Source organism: Dromaius novaehollandiae, chromosome 2 (assembly GCF_036370855.1).
Source record: "Dromaius novaehollandiae isolate bDroNov1 chromosome 2, bDroNov1.hap1, whole genome shotgun sequence".
Taxonomy (NCBI): Eukaryota; Metazoa; Chordata; class Aves; order Casuariiformes; family Dromaiidae; genus Dromaius; species Dromaius novaehollandiae.
Genome location: NC_088099.1, coordinates 23,568,206 through 23,590,339, shown reverse-complemented (window position 1 = coordinate 23,590,339; position 22,134 = coordinate 23,568,206). Strand labels below are relative to the sequence as shown.

At 38.0% G+C, this 22,134-nt stretch overlaps 1 protein-coding gene across 3 annotated transcripts in view; it reads right to left on the bottom strand.

The window, feature by feature from the left end:
• The window catches only part of RSU1 (Ras suppressor protein 1), a 110,638-nt gene that overhangs the window by 58,374 nt on the left and 30,130 nt on the right, over positions 1-22,134 (bottom strand). For all 3 annotated transcript variants that reach the window (XM_064505986.1, XM_064505987.1, XM_064505985.1), the window contains 4 exons: positions 20,927-21,045; positions 19,320-19,402; positions 18,936-19,050; positions 5,379-5,511 (listed from right to left, as the gene is read on the bottom strand). In XM_064505986.1, coding sequence (XP_064362056.1) covers positions 5,379-5,511; positions 18,936-19,050; positions 19,320-19,402; positions 20,927-21,045 — 450 coding nt within the window. The remainder of the gene's footprint in view (positions 1-5,378; positions 5,512-18,935; positions 19,051-19,319; positions 19,403-20,926; positions 21,046-22,134) is intronic.

Here is a 22,134-nt window from a genome sequence, read left to right as displayed (position 1 = left end):
ATCCCCTTTCAGGACAAGCACTCCTCCTACTATTTCAGCTTCCTGATGTCTCCTTCTCTACTCCTGGTAATTCCCACTTTCCCACTGTGCATCCTGACCTCCAAAACAGTTGTGATTTTTTTTTTTTTCCTTAGCCCCTTTTTCCACTCCGTGAGGTGGAAAGGTAGAAATATTTTCTAAGTGGTTACTTAACCACTACTTCACATCTTGGACAGCACCAATCACACAGCTGACATTAAATAAGCTCAGAAACTGTGGAATAAGAAAAAGAGTTATTTCAGGATATGGTTTGCATTCTTATACATTACTTTGAGTATCTTGCCAGCCTCCTCCAGTTGTCAAAAACAAATGCTGAAATACTCTTCACTCATATAATCCATAAAAAGAATCCTTTATTTCATGACCTATGTCCACTTACCCGGAAGCAGTGGGGATTTGCTGCCACAGAAGAGCAGGGGTCTGGTGGAACAGTTCCCTCTAGAGAAAGCTGGAGAGAAAAATGCCTCTAGATACAGGACTGAATCAGCAGCGGATTTTCCCGAACTGCTGATAAAATGAGGGCTTTGATTACAATACGAGAAGCTGTCTGGACAGGGAAACCTATGTTGCAGTGTCACCATGTGATATATGTCCAATGTAGCCTGTGTCAAACCACTTCCTCTGCTAAGAGTTATTGTGTCAGTCTTTAAAATGGCTTGCTCTTCTACCACCTTTTCTGATGGAAATGTGAAAAGTGCAGGTTGCTTCCTTTCACAAAACATCTTGTCAAGGTTCTTGACTGCACGCTGACTGCCTCACAGGGAAAACCTGCTTTCTAGAAGCTTAACAAATGCTGACTATTTTATCATAATTCTGCCTCGCTGAAATAAGGAGGTCAAAGAGAGACAACAATCATTTAAGAAAGTGTTACAAGGCAACTGTTTGGTTCAACAGCAGCTTAAAAAATGCTAGAAGTCTGAATGCTATTCCAAGCAGTCAGGACCTAGCAAGTTACTTTGTTTTAGCTGAGATTATGCCATTAGGTAATGACGACTGGAATAGACTCTGCTGTGACAAAAGCAAAGCCACTATCCTTTCTGTTACAAGAAAAAACAAAGAGCAAGCTTCACACGGAGACTGATCAAGAGCACATGATTAATTCCCAAAACATACCCAAAGTGCAGCTTTCTGGATGAAGTATGCAGAGAATGCCAGCAACCAAACCCACCCGCAGGTACCGACTGCACGTCGCAGCTTTACCTCATCTTAATCAAGTCACTGATTAATTTACACCGATCCTGATGAGCATCACAGGATTGAAGTTCTTCACAAGAGTTTATTTCACTGTTTTCTTTCAAACATTTATGTCTGTCTGCACTTGTCTAAGTATATTATAGCCACTAAATCACACAATCCATCATCTCTTTGTCACTGCTCTAGACAGAGAAGATCCTCTGAGAATATGCTTACAACATAAAGGTCACTTTGAAAGTTGACTAAAGACATGAATAAAAAATAAAACATTTAGTTAAGCCCTTTGAGGAGATGAGAATGCTACTACCCTTTACTGTTTGAAAAAGTTTTCAACTGCTTTTTTGCACTACTATGACACCACACAGGGAGTTTAATGGCACCTCCACAGCATATATAAAATCAAGGCCAAAATTCAGCTTACTGCTTTAACTTTGAGAGAGCTAGTACTGCAGTCAGAGATTAAGGACATCCTTGGCAATCTGACCTATTTCCAAATGATGCTGTCACAGGATGATATGTGCAGTGGGCATATTTTAGCCAACAAAAGCTAGCAAAGTGCCACAAGCTGCTGAATTTCCTGTTAAGGATTAAGAGCCCCTCCACACACATTTTCTGACACAATATATGACCATCTTTCTGTCAGCACAAGTATTCCTTGAAAAATGAGGGTTGAAAAATCACCTGGCATCATTTCTCATGAAAAGTAAGGAAATAAAAGGAAATGAAAGAACCTACTAAGTAAGAACAGCTGATCTGAGGCCTACTGGCTTACAGGCTTCTGCAGCAGGCCACAATTTCAATCTTATGCTTGGGGTTTAAGCACTGTGTAAAACAGAAGTGTGAAAATGTGAAAGTGCGCAAGACAGACATCTTATCTTAAAACATAGTCATCCCCAATGGGTGTCGTCACCCTGACATACAAATTAATCACTGAAGCAAGAATATCCTAAGAGAAGGCTAAAAATGGGGTGAAATTTTTGTTGAATATGCTTGAAATGGAAAGGAGAGGGTTTTGATCTACTACTTAGCTGTGTCACAAGGGCAACGCCACAGAAGCTGAATGGAAACCTCTGACCACGGCTGCTGCGCATAGTCATGGCTTGTGCCAGCCATCAGTGGAAACCTCAAGGTTTATTAACACGACTGCAAGTGGGTGAATTGCCGGGACTTAGTGAGTTACTAGTGTCTGGCTGAGATAACACTCACTGAGTAAATATGATGTCCTAGTCATTGCAAAAACAAAATAAAATACATTAGCATAAACCACCCAGTGAAACGTAACTTGCTAAGGCCCTGAAACTCGGCACTTGTGACTGTATGTGCATACCCTCCCTGTCTTAGCTAGTATAGACAATGTTAGACTTGTAAACACAGTAAAATCAATATTTCCAATCAGCCAGCAAAAGTAATGGGCATAGGGAGGCAATTACTATTTTTAGAGCTCAAAATCTATCTACCCTATATATGTACAGTTCCTAGTTTATGAAAGTACACATCTTCCAGTACCTGAAAATAAACTTACTGGCCAGAGATGAAAATACCTATCGCAAGCTGCTAATATATGAGAGTTCTTCTCTTCCCTCAGTATTGGAAGGGAGGTTATCTAAACAGCATACCTGATTTTCTATGCAGTTATTCAACTATACTACTGTGTCTCAGAGTAAAAGTCTGTGCCCATCAAATACTACAAGTTAATTTTTAAATTTTTCTTTTGGTTGAATGATCCAGAGAAACCCAAGAGCTCAATTTTGCATAAAGTTTGAGACATCTACAGGAAAAATTACTACACTCACATCTCAACTTGGTGATTCGGTTAATGAAAAACAGATACAGTATCTGGAGATAGTCTCTGAAAGAAAAAAGCAGTTGAAGTAGTAAATAGTGAAGTTGTTAGAGGGAAAAGATCAAAATTTCTTCACAAAAAAATTATTTTCATTTCTTTTGCATTCACAGCTTGTTTGCTTTAGTGCACAATAATGCTACTTGACCTGTTAACCAGATTATGCTATTTCTTATAACACCTAAAATCAAATGCAAACAGCAAAATGTTTGAAGCAGGTGACATCCAAGTAATTCTCAGATCACATATCTAAATGAAACTGGAAACAAAAAGAAAAAAGCAGAATCTTTTCCAATAGAAAAATCCACAAACTCTCTTTATAGTGTATGTGAAACTAGTACAATCAAGAATCAAAAGCAATCGCTACTGGGATTCTAACAATAGTATACCGATATTTTTACTTTATAGTCTAAATATAGTATGGTTATATGCTAAAAAACAAACAAACAAAAATCTTCTCTTGTTATTTACATCTGCATGCACTTAGCTTCATCACTAGTCTTTGAAACTAATGACGTTTTAACCGAATAACCTTCTAAGATCAAACGTAAAATTCTAAATGAATACTTCTTTGGCTCCATTTATTTTTCCAATTAATGACTAGAGTCTGATTTTGCTTACACTGTTAACTATATGGGCTTTAAATATTTACTGTGGACAAGATCAAAATCAGCCCATTAGCCAGCCAGACACTGTGTCACGCCTCAGCAAAGAACAAGACAGCAAACATAATACGGCTAATTTAAAACAAAGAACAATAGTTAAGGCAAGGTGATGAATTACAAAATCTTTTATCTTAATTTTGGATGCACAAAAGAGGCTGCCAGAACAGTTTAATACTCCACAGTTATAAAATTATTATCTTTTTTTAATTATAGATACATAACAATAGCCCTCAAAAGTCTGAGTATAGGTCTGCAGAAATTCTCATCCATTTAGTTTTTCTACATACAGGAACTAAGCAAAACTTTACTTCAGTCCTTGAAACTTCATTGCTATCGTCAGAAAGCCCAGAGCTGTCCCTGTGAGAGCTGCACGAGGGTCCCCAAGCTACCCTGCTCAGCACACAGAAATACAAACTGCCAACAAGAAGCTACTGCACGTTAATGGGAAGGCTAAATGCAGCTGCAACATGGACCGTGAGGGAGGGATGGTCAAAGGAGAAAGAGAGCTACTCCCCTGAACCACGTCTGCAACACAAAACACTAATGGACGAAGGGCGTTATAGCCTACTTAAATCCATGGATAAATCTGCCTCAAAAACAGTGTATTACTGCACAAAGTTGAGGTCACCGAAACACAAATTTTTTGTAATCGCACTTGCATCTGTGAACCTTTTCAGCTTAAATTGTGTAAATGAGGAACAGCCTGCAAAAGCCACTGCTGAATGATTTACAGTTTTATACAGAAACGTACATGTCAGTTACATAATTGGAAGCCCAAATCTACATCTATAAATACTCTCTTTTGGTAATTAAGTTCAGACAGCTATTATACTAAAAATTGTCAGAGACACTTCAAAATTATTAAAGTAACTTTTTAAATTAAGAGGAAATGCAAAAACTAACTTTCCAACCTAGAAGTCGTACTATTTATGGCTTCTAAAAAGACAGCAACATTAGTTGTCAGAAACAGAAAAATAACTTCCCATCTATAGTTTTACCATGGATTAATAACATGGAAATTTTTAGTGAGAAGAAATATTTCAATTCAGTGAACCATTAAAGACATTCTGTCCTAAACAAATGCTTAGCATTTATACACAGCATTTTGAATGAAAATGGAGAAGCCCCAGCATGAGGTCTATTTTCATCCAGTAACACTGTTTAAGAAAGCACAAGTACCCAAATTTCATTTACCAGGGTGATAAACTTCTGTAAACCAGTCCAAACCAATCAGGGACACCTTCTTTCAAAACATAACACCCCCAAAGCAAAAACATTCTTACCAAATGCCTATTTCAATCTATAAAACCTTACTGCATATACTTAAAATCAATACTTCTCAGAGGCTTATCAATTCTTGCTTTACACCTCTCAAGTTACTTAACAACCCTTAGGAAATGCACAAAAAATGCAGGGCAACGTCACACAATCTTTGTGCTTTCCTAACATGTCTAAATCATACTTGTTTACCTGTTAGCAAAATTTCTGAATTTATAGCTTTGCATGTTTGCCCTGAATACCAAGCTACTGCATACATTACGAACAAAGGATATAACTGATTACACTTTCAAACACAGCACAAGAGAGAAAAGGGGAAAAAAAAAACCTTACAGGATAGAATAGTGACATGCAATACTTACTATTTGTATGTTTCTGAACGAATATATTCAAAAACATGCGATACTCCCAGCTGGAACTGGTCAGCAATAGGGGTAACCCAAGGATTGTTTTCTGCTTTGAAGACTTGCTTTTGACCAGTCAAATCCAAATTACCTGAAAGGGATTAAACAAAAATACATATGAAAAATGTAAGGAAGTATCTTGCAGTGAATAACAAACCTTTCATTCCTTCCAAAGAGTACAACCATAATCAAAGCAAATATTCTAGGCTTAATGGAGCGGAAGAGGAGGACACAGTAGTTCCCATCATGATGGATACAGAGCCAAGTTCCACCCTATTCATGTCAGTGGTACTACATACTGCACAGCAGGATTGAATTTGGCCTGCTGCATATAGTATTTACTCATCCAATTAGTTCTAAGCAGGGCTTAGTAGTGCATAGGTGTTGGGCTGTCCATCTGCAGGGGAGTAGATTCACTCAGCACCAACAGAACAACTGAATTAGAGTTTGGGGCTTCTTGATCATTCTTGCGACATGCCAGTTTTATCTATTCTGGTGATAAGAAGACTTGAGAGACATATTAAGAGCTTTTTTCTTTTTTCTTTTAAGCTTACCAACCAAAAATAAAACAGTACAAGTTCTGCTGAAATTCATTCCGTCTATGGATATGACAGGCTAAATTCCAGCAAGGCATGGCCGTTCAAATGTCCTAGATATTTAAATAATTATCCAATTTGTCTAATTCAAAATAAGATACCTGTGCTACCATTTTAAATTTATTTTTTTTGAATTTTATGACGTAGAGAGCCCCAGACCTCCCCTCACAACAAGCAACAAATATTAAAAAATCCTCAGAGATAAACATGGGAAGCAAAACAAAAAAAAAATACAAGGTTTGGAAGCCTGACTCAGTCAAGCTAGTAGAGAAGTCTTAAATCAATCTGATGTGCTTGTTTTTCAAATTAAAGGCATTTGTGTAGTAGCATAAACACATATGTATGCTACAGAAGCTTCTGCAAGGCATTTGCTTTCTGGCCATTTCAGTTACGTTTCCCCAAGCTCTGCCTTACAGTTAATCCTTAATATGTTTCTCTCTGTAAAAAGGGTTAACACAATTAGAGTAAAGCAAGACCATTATATTGTGCAGAAAGATGTCATGCATCTCATATTGGCCTATCAACAAGTTACCATTACCTCAGCAAGCTCATCTGTCAGCTGTCTGAGGCCTGTTCTTTTTCAACAACAACATGCAGGAAGCATTTCACCCCTCTGCCAGTCAGGCAGCAATTGCCCTTGCTGCCTCACGCTCCAGTGCGTCTCGTTAGGAGCCTCACACCCATCTCCTTTAATAAAGGACTCTGCAGCCCTGGTGTTCTAACAAGGATCAGAAAGCAGGATTAAGTACTGTGACAAAAAGGACCTAATAAGCTAGAAACTGGTGTGTCTAAATCTACGCTGGCTGGCTCAAGACACAGACACACACTGTTCACTATTCGGTTTTAAGGCACTGGCCGCTAGGGAAGCGAGCTAGCTTTGTGATTAGCAGTAACTCTCTGACCCATGCTGCTATGAAGATCATGCATCACTCAGAGGCTTATTTTGCAACTGCAAATTGGATTTTCCATTTTATTACCTGCAAAAGAACCACATGCATTTCTTTCCAAAGCTACCAATGCTGTATGCATTCACTTACAATTATAGCTCTGTAAGCACAGCATCAAGATGAAATGATCAATCTGTGTACAACTAATACAAATAGTTAAATTCAGGCAGACAAACTTGCCCCTCCCAAAGGTCAAATTACAGAAATGAGTTACACGTTCCCAAAGTCTCAACAGAAAGGTTCTTAGCTGAATTCTCTAGTCCTGATTTGGTTCAGAAATTTACAGTCCAGGCAATGCTGCCTTATGTTTCACATTTCCACAATGTAGCATGCCCACTTCCAATTCTAAATATCACACGGTCTATTTAAATTTAATTAATTGAAAGAAATACTACTCTACTGAAGCCAAAGAAATCTTAGAGCAGAAAGGGGACTGCAAAATGAACGGGAGAACTCCATGCCAAAGCAATCATTCATTTTCCTCTGCCTTGTGTTTTTCCCCCCAAAAGTTGGGGGCAGGTAGAGAGATTTCTTTTTATCTGCCAAGGAAAGGGGCAGGAAGAGGTCACAAGAGTAAAGTTAGTCTCATTAGGGAGAAAATTGGGATGCCCAAAAATCCAAAATTCAAGCTTAACTCCAGCTCCTCTCTGCTCCTCCTTTGCAAGCCTTCCTGGCAGCAGCTGGTCTGGGAGCCCTTTTCAAAGCTGCCTACAGCTGGCAGTTGGAGAGAGAGGTCAGCTGCCACCTCATAGACCGGGTTTTTTATTGAAGAATTTAATAAAGCGTTGTAGTGTGAAAAATAGCAACCCTTCTGTCTTCATGGCAAGCAGTAGCCAGAGAACAGGTGCTTTCCAACAGAAGGAGTCAAGGGGGTCTGCCTCCATGAAAGGAGAATGGACAGGGCACTGATCTTCCCCACGCAATACTCACATTTCCAGCTGGAAATCCCAGTAGGCAACAAAGGAAAGAAACAGGCAGAAGATTAAACATGGTAAGGAGTGGCAGAGCACCTGCCCCACCTTATCAGTATCGGTGTCAGGGAGACTATAAGAATATAGTCTCACACTCCTGTCACCAGGCAAGCTAGTTGTGAACAAAGAAGTCTTATAATTAAATAGTGAAACAGGATGAAAATCTGTCACTCATGTATCACAGTACGTTGCTTCACATCCTAGGGTCCTGTCTACGTTTACAGCTAAAACATCTGTGAATTGAGGGCTTGCCTAATTCTGCTCAGATCGCAGGACATCCAGGAATCCCAAGCACAAGGCCAGGTTCTCAGTGACACCCGAGGGACACCAAACCCGTGGGAGCCGCGTGAGCTCTTCTGCCCCAGTGCACAGACGTGAACCCAACGGGGGGGGAACAGTCAAACTAGCCTGCAACTATGGCTCTGTTACTGGGCTTGCTCAGGGAGGGCACTCTAACTGGACACTCACAGATGCGTCCCCCTGCACAGTCTCCTTGCCCAGGAGGTTCTTCACGGCAGCACTGTGCTAAGAAATGCTGTTAGTCTGCCCCTGCAGCACTAGAGCCGTGGCCTAGGGAAAGAGACGTGGCAGATGTGCCTTTATGCGCATTGTGTAACAGCAGTATCAGCACAACACTATCCCCAAGCCTTTAGGAAATTTATGTACTGTTCTGCTACACAGATCACATCAAATCCCTCTGATATTTTTAGCAAGCAAAATACAAACTTGACTCCAGTAAAAAATCTGGGACTGAAGATTCAATCACAAAACATACTAGGGTTGGAGACTGCACTGATCATTGCTGGTTTGTTCTTTCCATGCACATCACGCTATTCAAAAATACCTGTTTATCATAACCAAAATTTGTATCTGGTAGACTACAATAATGTTTCTTTATAATGGTTCTTCCTATTTTGGCAATATAAAACAGACCAACTCCACTGAAATCTACTTCAGTCACATACATGCCTCTGGTGTATGAGAGGAAGAGAAGGCTATGTTTAAGGCTAACCAGCACAGCCCCTTTCCTGGTACCCTAAAATATTTTTTAACACGACTTTTCAATTGACTTTTGAGAGCTTCTAAAATTCCTCCTAAAAATAAATAAATAATCGAAATTATATATCCCAGAAGCCAGTCCTAAAGTGCTTAAAGAATTAATTTCTAAGAGCCTAAAAGATTATTCTTTACTGCTTTGTAACTTGAACAGACATAGACTTACAAGTAAGATGAATGCAAAATGGATACAGGCTACTATCAGACTGGACAGCAGCATTTTAAGTTTAAAAGACAGAGTCTGAAAAAGAGAACAGTAGAGATAAAGAAATGTCTAATAGCTGACTGCTATGGAAGACCTGCACAGAACGGCCAAAAAATTAATGCTCCTTAATAGAAGAAGCTAGATGTGTGTTAGAATTCTGTCTCAGCACTTACGGTATCTAAAAAAGATCTTGAGTCATTAAGTTTAACTGGATCAGCGTGAGTGAATTTCTGTGTTTAACTGCCTGAAAAGTAAATTGTTCCTACGCCCAACTAGTAAGCTGCCTAGACTTGAAGACTGCCTAAATTTGGGTCTGCTGCCTAAATCTATTGTTTGTTACCACCTGAAAGCTACAGCAAGTACACCTAAACCAAAAAAAAACTTGAAAATTCAAGAACAAAATCAAAGTATACATATTTTTAATTTCAGTCTATTCTGGCTTTTTTCCTCACATTGACTAAAAATACCATTTATCACTGCTTATATTCAGGGATCCCATAGCCATGGGTGAATAGAAGGGACATTGTCTCATATGACAGTGAGCACACATCATCCTGAGTGATGCTAAAGGGGAAAGGGAGCTACAGCCATCTCTGCATCTCCCTCAATAAATCTATCCCACATTCATTTTAAAATATGTTAGTTAATATTTCTTGTTATTTTCCTTTGGTGCCATTGAAACAAAAGTGGTTTGTATGAACATTCCTATTTTGCTCAACTGCTTGCAAAGGTCAGAAGAGCTTCTAAAAGCAGGTAAAATACTGCTACCCATAGTCAAAACAATCTTGTTTGCAGAAAATAAGTGCCATAGCCAGTGATAATGCTATCTCTCACTCTGACCAAGGGCACCTCCAGATTTCCTAGGCTCCTCCTGTCTATTAGATCTAGACATCAAGCACCTCTTGTATGCAACTGTAAGCCCCTCATCCGCTTGTGACATATGGTATGCCTAATGTATAATACATACCTAATGTAGGTATACCTAACATAGAACAAGGCATGACTGGTATACATAGGCATTACATGGGCAATACAAACAGAAGTTAACAGAATAAACACAAAACTGGCTTGTCCTTTCCACTCTAACACCCCTTGGCAACACTTTAAGTACTTTCAAAAATTAAAAGGTGAAATAAAGTAATTAAGCAATTCTGACATTTGAGAAGCGAGCATTGGCATTCAGCACAAGAAACATGATCCTGGCTGTGAAATGCCAGATCAACGCTTCTTTGTAATGGTTTAAACTCATCCCTAGCAAAGCATCACTAAAATCAATGGAGTTCCAGCTGAAATAATTTTTGGCCCATATATCATTGTTTCACATCTATTTCCTGTTGATACCCTGCCTCATCTTCTAGCCTACAAACTACTATACTTACCTCAAGGAGAGTCCTCAAGCAGTAACATATCCATTTTTCTTAGTGATTCCTCTTAAGACTGCAATTTAAATGTTCTTTCCCTTTACAACAGAAAGGTTTTACTCTCTCACTGTTGTACATAAGGACAAGGGGAATTAAATTAATTTTATTTCTTTATTTAGATATAAATACCCTTGAATCCTGTTTTATTAGAGGCTAAGTAAGGGATCAATCCACTACACTCAATTTAAACTTAGGTTATATGTAAAAATATGTCTGCTTTGGCTTGTTTAAGATTTGCTTTCCACTGCAGGACTTATAATTTTTATTACTTTTGTGCCATGTGCTTTGTCTCCACAGAGAGAGATGGATTGGTATAAGCGTGGGGGTGGAATAAATATCATGACTGTTATGTCATAAAATGATATCGAAGTAATTAATTGTGAATAATATCTATGTTAAATTCTTTTTAAAAAAATATACACTGATTTCTGTGCTATAACATGTTATCAAAAGCAAATGACTTTTAAACAAGTCTTAATGGGTGTAAGCTGTGGATCAGTAACTCATATAATTCCCTATAAAAAAGTAAGATCATCTCTGCTTTGAAGCCCTCTATCAGTTTTGAAGGTTTAGTAACTGAAGAGAGTAGATTGAAAGGGTAGTTACAAAGGAGCAGTAAGACAACACAGAGCAGAGGAAAGACTCCTTGTACATAAGCTAAGTGTGACTCAATCTTTTTTGGCATCAGCTAAAACAATCACAGAAATATGCAGCATGATAAACAAACCTACAGCTCCATAACGTATGTTGAAAATATACATTTGCTTATTAATGAGATTCTACGCACTAAAAGAAAACAACTAGTAAATCTAAACCTAGACTGAAGCGCCTCCAAAAGATCAATCCCAGAAATAGTACCTTTCCTTGCTTCGCTTTTGCCCTCTCACCCCTAAGATCTTTTACTGCAGAAGCTCCACTAGTATCATTTGGAGTCATCAACATTTCAAAGAACCCTGAAACAGCATTTTTGTTTGCTTTGGCCTGAAGTTGTCTACCTTTTACTCAATAGGTAAAAAGGTTCAAGTCTCAAACAAGAGAAGATGCCAAACCAAGTACGTATTAACAAACCAAACAAATACTCCACAGCATGCATCAGCCAGGAGCAGGCTGGAATTCCTCCTCCGCCTGCTTTCCTGCGCTCACGAGATAGGCATCCCCGAAGTCTTGCCTGGGAGCGCAGGGCTGGAGGCCCACGATAAGAGAAGGATGAATGAGCAATCTGAAAGCCAGACACTGAAGCCTAAGCCCATCCTCAATTGCACAAATATTTTCAGAGACAGAAACACAAGCAGAGATATTATAAAACTGTACATACATCCTAACAATTTCTAAGACTTAAATAAGAATTTCCAATAATGGGTTCAGCAATCAGACCCTGACTCTCATGTTCTCTCAAACACAGCTAATAGCAGAACTCTGTCCAGCTATCCCTGTCTAAGTTCAATAATTCAAGTGTTTAACAAAGATATTTCCAACAGAAAACCATTTGGTCTGAAAAATATCAGGAGATGCAAACACTACCACTGGTGTTCTGTTCAAATGAATCCTCACCTTGTTAAAATGCATTCTTTATTTCTTCCATTTTGAACAAAACTGCCTTAGTTCTCAATCACTGCTTCTTGTTCTGCCCTTCTCCAATACAGAAGCATGATCTGTGCTTTCCTCTCATGGAGATAGTCATGCTCTGCATCTAAGTCTCCTCTTACTCTTCCCTTTGATAGGTTAAATAATGACTCTAATTATTTTATGTGATTCCTGAATAGCAATTCCATTTGCTGGGACTCTCAGCAAAAAGAGCACAGCAGAAAAGTAAAGCAGACCAACTAAATCTTGAATTCTTTAACCTTGAAGTCAAGGTGAAGTGATACAGGGCAAAGCAGTATTGCTTCAGTTACTGCTATTACAATTCCATGGGAAGAAGATTTTACTCTCCAGCACTGTCCCGCCAGCACCTTTCATAGGACTAAATTCACTTTAAACTCTCTTTTGAGATATTTATATGAAATTCCAACATCATAGCAAAGGTCAGCCAGAATCATTATACCAAAGTGTAACAGGGAGTCTGGCACTAGTGGACTTTCACCCTAGAATGTGTTGGGACTGAAGATGAAGCCTGGGAAAAACAACAGAATGCATAAAACTTCTCCCATGAACAATATTTCAGGCCTTAAGTACAGTAGGAATATGGACCTAAACTGGCTGAACAAATTCACAGTTCCATATTCCTGTTAATAGGAAGACTGGTTAACTCTCTCAGAGCAAAGCGTGAGCTCTGGCAATTCCTATTACAAGCTCCATACAACAAATCTGACTTAAGCGGGATGACTAGCAGAAACAGTAAACAATATTAACATTCACAGTTGAAAGCCACAAAACAGGAACTTGTTCAATATAGTACACAAGGCCCTTCCAGTCAAACAACAGTGTGCTAATGACTTGCACTTCCACATGACAAATCAAGCTATTTCAACAGCCAAACTCCACAGCGCACAGCCTTCAGGAGCAGGTACCAAGGCAACCAGGCTGATGCCATTGTGTGGGTAGCTAAGGGGAACTGGAGGAGAAACAGCATTTTGACAAAAATCCAAGAAGTTATTTCAGAATGCTTTCTATATTCTTTTTAAAGTTATTTCAAATGACTGAGGACTACATTAAATTCAGTTCTCTAACATTCCTAATATACGTGAGAGAGACCATTTACTAAAAGACTTAAAAAACTTGCAAAGTTTCACATTTTTTTGAAAAGTGAAATGTTATGCTGAAAATAACATTTACTTCATTGCTCTATGTAGCAAATATAGGGGTCTTATTGGGATCTCCAGGAGCAAGATGATGGTCACTTCAAAGTGCTCCCAGTGCATCAGCTGAGAATCCAAGAAACATACTGTGCAACAGACCTTTGACAAGTGTCCTTTTTGGGACAAAGAGAATTAATATGATGTAAAGTAGTTTGATATCAAAGAAATTTTAATGGAACAGGCAGTATTATGGGCTTAGAGGATCAGAATCCCAATTTATCTTGAAATATATTACACGTTTTACCAACCTCAACCACTCCCAAGGGATTCTCAATTACACAAGAATTCAACAAAGCACTGTCTCTTTGAAGGGTCCCTATCAGACCAAAATCTAGTTAATTTAAAGGTAAGAGCTGAAAAAAGATTCATGGTATTCCTTTCGCCTCTTTATACCTTTGAAACTTCCATACAAATATTTGTAGCTGAAGACACAGAAGAAACAGTGAAACCAATTTTAAGTATCATGAAACACATAAAATGAGCAAAAAACAACAAATAACACATTTGCCCTGATTGCTTCTGATTACAGTACTCTTACCTACTAGCTTCTGACAGAATAGACAAAATATCTGCTGATAGAAACGTCATTATTATGCTAATAGTGCTTCGGATCAGAACACAGTCAACATGAGGAAAGGCTATACACACACTGTAGTCATCTGAGAAGCAATACTAGGCTTTGCATGTTTTAAAAATAAAAGGATGCATGTTTTAAAATAAGATCAAAGCTGAATCTTGGAAAGTTTGGCAAGAATTACAGCAGTATAAGGAAATGAATGCCTGTGATGTAAATCTAATAACTGGCTATAGAAAATATCGGTCTGGGTATAATGAAATTTTGCAGAGTTCTCATCTCATCCCATATACCTTAACTCTCATAAACTACTCTATGGAATTTGTCAGGTTGTTAATTATATAAAAAGTTTGTTTTACCTTAAACTAAGCCTGAAATAATAAATAGACCAATATTTGTCATTAAGCAACACAATTAGAATATTCACAAGTTTTCAGAAATGCTATTACTTATATAAATAATCTGACTGTGACCTACTCTGTCAAGTGCATTTTTCTATTATTCCTTAACTAATAACTACCATATCAGCAGTCCTGGAAAACATGTTCTTTTGTCTATTCACTGGGAAGTTTAATAAAGCTCCTTATTCTCTTACATCACCTTTTCCTTAGTTCCCAAACTAGGAACAGGTAATTTCTAAAACTGCAAAGTACCAAATAGCTGCTCCAATGCTCAGAAGCTGGTGTCCAGATGGTCCCAAGACATTCAGGCCTCCAACAAACACGAGAGGGCTGAACTTGCAGACGTGAACAGCCTTGTCTTGTGACACAGGAAGAGTGTAGCGATAGTTTATACAGCAAGAAGAAAAGTTTGGCGTTCACCCGAAGTATACTTAAAAAGAAGTACCTTTCGTGAAACACGATTCCTATGTTTGCACATGCCTGTTATAATTACCTAAACTGCTATTTCAATTAATATTAAACTTCAACAAATAATTGCAGCAACTACTTTGAGTAATATAATATTCACTCACAAATTCTAGATTAATTTCAAAAGCCTAATCTGAAATGTCTTTCTATGACGAAAATACTCAGACTTTTGGCAGGTTTTCTTGACCTTTTCTATTTAAAGCCAATACTTTATTCCTAGAAGATAATTTAGCTGTTTAAAAAAAATGATGGAAGAATTACTTAGCCATCTTGATAAACAGTTTACGAAAATGCTTCACCCTCCTTAAAAGGAAACACAGCTACTTATCCCATCAAGACTTTTTTTAAAAGCTGGAATTTTCCATTTTTCAAGTATGCACCTTACTCCCTAGTTAGAACAGTAGAACTAGAACAGTATTGAATCATATACTTCAAAGCCATCTGATTCCAACATTCAGTTTTGGGAAAATAAGATGATAATTAAAAATGCATCCTTGGAAATGACTCTTCTTCCCACATGCCTAAACAAGAATGAATACTGCATGTGTGTGCACATGTGTGTTAGGAGCAAGGTAATTAAAGTCAACATTAAAATGGGAGTTTCTAAAATAACGCTATCTGTTTTCATCTGAAAAAAGCAAACCCAAAGGTAAGTTACATTCCCTGTGCAGCTATTTACATGTGACTAGAACTTTGTGAATAATTCTGCACCATATAGTACTCTTACTCTGCTGACTCTACTAACAAAATCTTTTACATGGTCCACCCAAATGACCATGCAATGAACTTAAAACACCATCATTGATCTTACTAATTGCATCTGCCACTTTACGTGGTTCCTTGTTTCTACTCAGCTTTCTTTCCAAACACCATTCCAATTGTTAAATGGTCAGAATACACAAAGTGACAGATTTAGTGCTTCCTTGGCAATTTATATAACTGACTGCAACTCTGTTGTTGCAGTGAATCATGATTTATTTGTCTCACAATGCAGCACGTAACCTTTTAAATGCTAGGGGAAAAAAATGCCAGCACCTCTTTAAAGTTTATATATGACTGCCCACCACCATTCCTCATGAACAGGGTTTTGAGAGACAAATGATAAAAACAAGCTGTGAATTCCACCCACCTACTCCCGGCCATTTCCTGCATTCATCATCCACACATACTGTATTTACAGACAAGCATCCTCATCAAGAGAACCAATACTCTGTTCTAGTCTCCTCATTCCCTCTTGGGCAAGAATATTTATTTTCTTAAATTAATGGTAGGTATTCTCTGCTAAATGTGATAAGGATAATACTGATCTCCACTAGCCCTCACACTGACTCGTGCCACGCTCAGCCACACCAGGTGAAGTTAACAGCAGGCTAAAGGGTTTTATTTATTGATATATTTTGATCCCGATGCCTATCTATGGCCTTTTCTCATACCCTACTCTCCATAATTTCTTCTGCACTTACTTCCATAAGCACGATTACTTTTAAATTTAGATTACCAGGCTCCCACCACCTCACCACCCTCAAATATACGGTTTTATTCTGGAGTTTATATTGTGCCCATCTCCCTGGTAAATGAACACCTAATGACTCACTCTTGTCCACTAGTGCCCAAGCTACTAAGACTCATAAGCCAGTCAAAAGCCTTCAGCATCTTTAATTAAGAGAGCAATAATGAGAGAGGGAGGTTTGTTTATTTTAAATGGAACAACAGTACCTCCAATTAATGCAAATAGCACCTGCTCATTGAAAAGCTATTTATTCAATATGCACAGCACAAAGTATTTAGATAGTTCTCCTTACATTATAATTCCATTTAAAAAATTTAGGAGGGAGACCTTGGGCAGCAGGTAAAATTGGTTTTTTCCACAAATTGTGACTATGTAATTAGTACTCCATTCATTAGGGTACAACACTTGCACACCACCTTTTATTTGTGGTTGTCAAAGCTGTCTGCAAAGGAATGCTTCTCTAAATTGTCCCTAGTTTGCAGAAGGGAAAACAGGACTGCAGAGATGAAGTGACTTTTTCTAATCATTCAGTAAACTCATGCTTGCCTGTGGTCTTCTCCTACCTTGTCTCAAGGAAGTCTTCTAAAGCCTAGTCCAGTGTTCTGTTTACTAAACTGGATTCCCTAAATGTCTGCTAGATATTTAACAAATAAGCAGAATATCTTTTTCACAGTAAATATGCTTGCAAGTTGCACAAGTTACAAACCTAGACTTCAGTGTAATGTTCTCTGTAAAAAGCGCCCAAAATCTAAGATGTTTTAAGTATTTGACATACTTCTGGCACTGCACATTACAGACTACAACAGAAATCAGGCCAACAGATCATTACTGAATCGATTAATGAACTTCCTAAATATGACCATAAAGTGAAACTTTATACACAGAGGTATAATTTATAGAAGTGCAGTTGAGTAGTAAAGAACAGAAGTGACAAGCATTTCAGTTATGTCAATGACCTCATCCTCATGAGGTGGATCAAAACTACAAGCCCTTTTTCTGCCAGATCGTGGTACGGTTCTGTAGAATGGGCAATGATTGTAAAACCATCTGAAGCAAATTCGCTGTTATGACTGTAAGACAGCAGTATGTTTAGAACATTTAATTAGCAACAGAAGGTGCTCAGACTCAGTTCAACATATAACTTCCACTTTCAGGAAAAATCCAAAGTTATAATTCAGGAATCCACAGAAAAGTACATTCATAGATATTGCACACTTCCGAAATGTTACTGCAGTTGAAAGAGACTAAACATGACTGTGACAAAAAGCTAAAGAAAGCATACATCAGTGTCACAGAGTTTAAAACATGAACATCTGAAATGAAGGAGACGAGAGCAACTTTCATTCACCAGCGATAAGAAGAGAAGAATCATCAGCATCTTGTAGTCTGCTACATTGATAACAGTGAAAAAACCCATGGTGGGTGAACAAACAGAGGTAAAACAAATGCACTTCCCTCACTCTGTAGAAAAAAGCAGACACTTTTCCTATGCTGTTTAAAACAAAATGCTTAGCAACACCACATATAACATGAAGCATGTATTGCAGACTATCACACTTATGCACAGGGATACCAAATACTGCTTTCCCTAAAGGGCTGAAGCACTTTTGTGACAACAAATAATTCTGCTGTATCATGCAACAGTTCAGGCACTATCTTATTTGGTTTTAGGAAATACTATTTGGAAGGAACGATTAGAAACAAGGAAGCATCCTGACATAACAGCCCACAGTAACAGGAAACAAGGAAAAACACCTACATAACAGGTGTTTCAACAACAGGCAATTGTCATGAAAGACCTTTAAACCAAATTCAGGCTTGGCACAAATTGGCACAACTTCTAGTGAAGTTAATGCTCTTACACAAAATGAAGTACTGAAATACAAATTCATCAAAATCGATATATTTAAGTTTCAAAGAAGAACTCTACCTGGTAGGTTGAAAAAAAGCTACTTTTAATCTTATACAAATGGTCGATATCACAGATTCAAAGTACATCAACCAGCTTCACTGTTTAAAGTGAAAGAGCTGCCAACTCAGTAAAAATGACAGGCTACTGAAACAGGAAAAACAAAAAATTTCTCTGATTTAGCTATATTTTACTCTAGTTGACCAAACTTCCATTTTTACAGAAAGAGTCACAGAAAGCCACTCCTACTGCTGTCATTTCTGCTTAACGTAGTTTTTGCTGACCCAAATAGTGTTTTCAGCACTATGAGTGTTTTCTGACACTCAGTCAGAGACAAGAATAATGTTGCAGAGCCAATACTCTATATATGCTATATAAAGCAGGATATTCTATACAAATTGGCAGTCAGGTGGACTAATACACAAGGAATACATAACATGTAAAAATCTACTAAAGCCAAACATGCAACATCTTCTGGTCCCTCCTGCATATCAGTAAGAGTGAAAGAGAGTGAGTGTTTTGGGGAGGAAAGTAATATTAGCAGCAATGATGACCTCAGCATAAGCATTTTTTAAAGCTTAACAACTGGTTTTGTTTTAGAGGAAACACAGTGCATCATAATCATAATTATTCAAATAAATGATTGTCTACAATCTTACCTAGTTCTGGGGGCAGCACAGTAAGACGATTTCCCTGGATATGAAGTTCCTTAAGCTGAGTGAGCTCACCAATTTCTTTAGGCAGTGATATCAAATCATTGTCTCTAAGACTCAGCTAAGAGAGAATATAAAGTAGTCAAAACAATTTCCAGTTACCACAAAGCAGCCTAAAACAGAACCCTACTCTGTCTACCCCACCCTTCCCTCAAATGCTCAATTCTTCCAATTTATTTACAAGTGTCTGCTGATAAATAAGAAACAGTTCCAGGTATAGTGGTCTATTCCTGCAAACATACCTTACTACTTCTCAGATTGACTAGATTCTACTCCTACAAGCATTGTGAAAGTGAATTGATTTTCCAAGAATTTAGATAAATTACTTACTATCTGCAACTTTGTGAGCTTCCCAATATCTGGCGGCAGGATTTCAAAATCGTTGTCACTTAGATAGAGTGCACGCAGGGTGGCTGCAAATTAAATAGCAATATATAAACAGGGTGACATATAACCCAAACATTTGAGGTCTAATCAATAAAAGGGAGTCAGGTTTGATTAATAACCCTGACTTGGTGAAAAGCCTTTGACATACCCAGGGCACACAATAACAACAAGCAGGTCAAACTTAGATTTACTGGCTTATTGTATTGTTGGTGAGTTCAGGAAAACATCTATATTCAGAAGAACTGGCACAATTAACAATTTCTACAACAGTAGACTCTGGCAGGGTCTGGCACATAGTTTCAATGCTCAGCTGTCAGGATAGAGTCATTACTCTATTACCCCCGATTCTTATTCATTACCCCAATTTGCATCCTAAATAAACACAAAAGATTAGCAGAGTTTTTTTGGACAAATGCATGCCTGTATTTAACACTACAGAAAGCACAGCCTAACACTGGGGAGAGACCTTAAAAGAGAGTAAGTACCCAATACTGCGACTCAAATTGAATCATTTGTAATTTTCACACGTCTTCTCTATGAAATTCACAGAGAAAAAGGTTGACCTAGCACAATCATGTAGCTTGATATTATTGAATGAGCATACATGACAGTTTGCAAGAAAATTTAAATGGAGACATACAAAGAACAGAGGGGGGGGACAGAGGAAAGGATGGCAGCCAGGTGAGAAAACCTCCTCTCCTCCAGGGAAAAGATTCTATTTTTCTTATGCAGTTTCTGCCTCTTCTTTTCATATAATTAAATCAGACCATTTTTAATGACGACCATTTTAAGATTTCCCACTGTCTGGTTAGTCACAGAATATTTCACAGACTGCAGCATTCCTTCCCCTCCCCTTGCCTGTCCATTTTGCTGCTTAATGCACGGATCCTGAAGTCACTTCAGCACAGTACACTGAAAAGATTTGTAAGGTAGCAGAATCACTGAAAGCTAGAAAAAGTAAGAATTTAAGTTGCTTAGGCAACCCTAATTCAGTCCTTTTGCACATATGCATTACAATACACTTATTTTAACTACATGAGCATGCTCTTTAATGCACATAAAGGTCAGCTCAGTTCCACCATTTCAGTGCCAAGCTCTGCAACCTTAGCATATTTTTAACACACTAGACACTTAAAACACTCACAAGCTCTTAAAACTTATGATAACGAACCATTAAGAACCCAATTATTTTCAGAATCAACACCCAACAGTTACACTATTTACTGTCCCCTGAGGCTTTCCAGCTTCCATAAAGTTTTAACTAAGTGTGAGACCCAAAGAAATATTACTCAGAAGAAAACTAATATACCATTACTAACCAAGTCTTCTCATGTCCAGTGGTGTCAGGTGACTGTATATCAATGATACATATTGCTGAGCTATGTAGAAATATTCAAGAGGACCCAAAGAACAGAAACATAAATATCTGAAAAATTCTGTTGGAGTTTGGCTCTATCAAATAAATTTTGCCTGCAGAAAGCAAAGCATCATATCCGGAAGATTTATAGATTAAAAAAAAAAAAAAAAAAAAAAAAAAAAAGGTTTCTTACTCAGATAGAAGAAGTTTCCAGGTAAAGAATTTTCATTTAAGTTGTTATAAGTCAAGTCAAGAACCTCCAGAGCTGGTAAAGAGCCAAACCCTCTTGGTAAGGTGTTTAACCTGTTCATGCTGCAAGTGAAGAGGAAAGAACAGAACATGACACCAGAATACATTTCAGAAAATGTAATCTACACCAAACTTTGCCTTTTCATTTCTTTTTGAAAAGGACTAGATGCTAACAAATACTGAGAAAGCTTTTTGCAATGCAGACCTTTCTAATCTCTTGCTCCCATAACAACACCCAAACCTTATGCACTCATAGGGGATTCAGTTTATTTGGTCTATCAAACTGCTGCACCTGAAACACGAAGCAAATGTAGAGAGGAGCCACAGTGTTATGTTCAGGCTAAACAGTGTGCACTGAGCAAGCTGGTCCTTGGGAGGTGCCCTATATCCTCTTGCTACACTATAAATTACCCTTTTGCATCTCATAACATCTTGACCATCTGCCAGAGTTCCCCCACACCATATAGTTCTTCACCATAGTATCAAAATACAAAGAAGAATACTTCAACTGTATGTTGCTCATGTTCATTGTTTATGTTGCTCAAGTTCCCTTCTAAGATGAGCAAATTCTTATCATTAGGCAAATTTTTATCATTAGGTATCACTAGGTGCCCATAGAGCATGAAATAAATAAATGTCAGTGCTCTGGCTGATGAGGCTGTCTAAATATAGCTACCTTCAAGCAGTCTTAGAGGGTTTAGGATAGCAGTTCTCATTGACAACAGCCAGGGGAACATGTAGAAAACTAGCAGAAGGAAAAGGTTTCTCTGATAACCTGGAGAAGACAGCTCCAGAAAAGAGAGTAACTTTTATCTGAACTCAAAAGACTTGACAGAGGAGGTCCAGACAGTCCCTAGAGCTGTTACAGTGAAAAGGAGGCAAGGAGATGGAAGTGATATTTATATCACCTTACTTTCAAAATACAAATAGAGCTCTGGATGCTTATAATAGGAATGGAAGAGCACCAGCAGCTCGAAATTCTGTTATCTCCAGTGCATATATACCAAATATACAGCTTGCTTGCCTGAATCCTTCTTTATTTGTCACCTGTGTCTGAAAGTACAACAAAGATGACGGGCATCTCCAGCAAGTGCATGTAAGGTTACAGACAGTTATTTTAAGGAGCTGGATTTTACTGTGCATCTGTCAGAA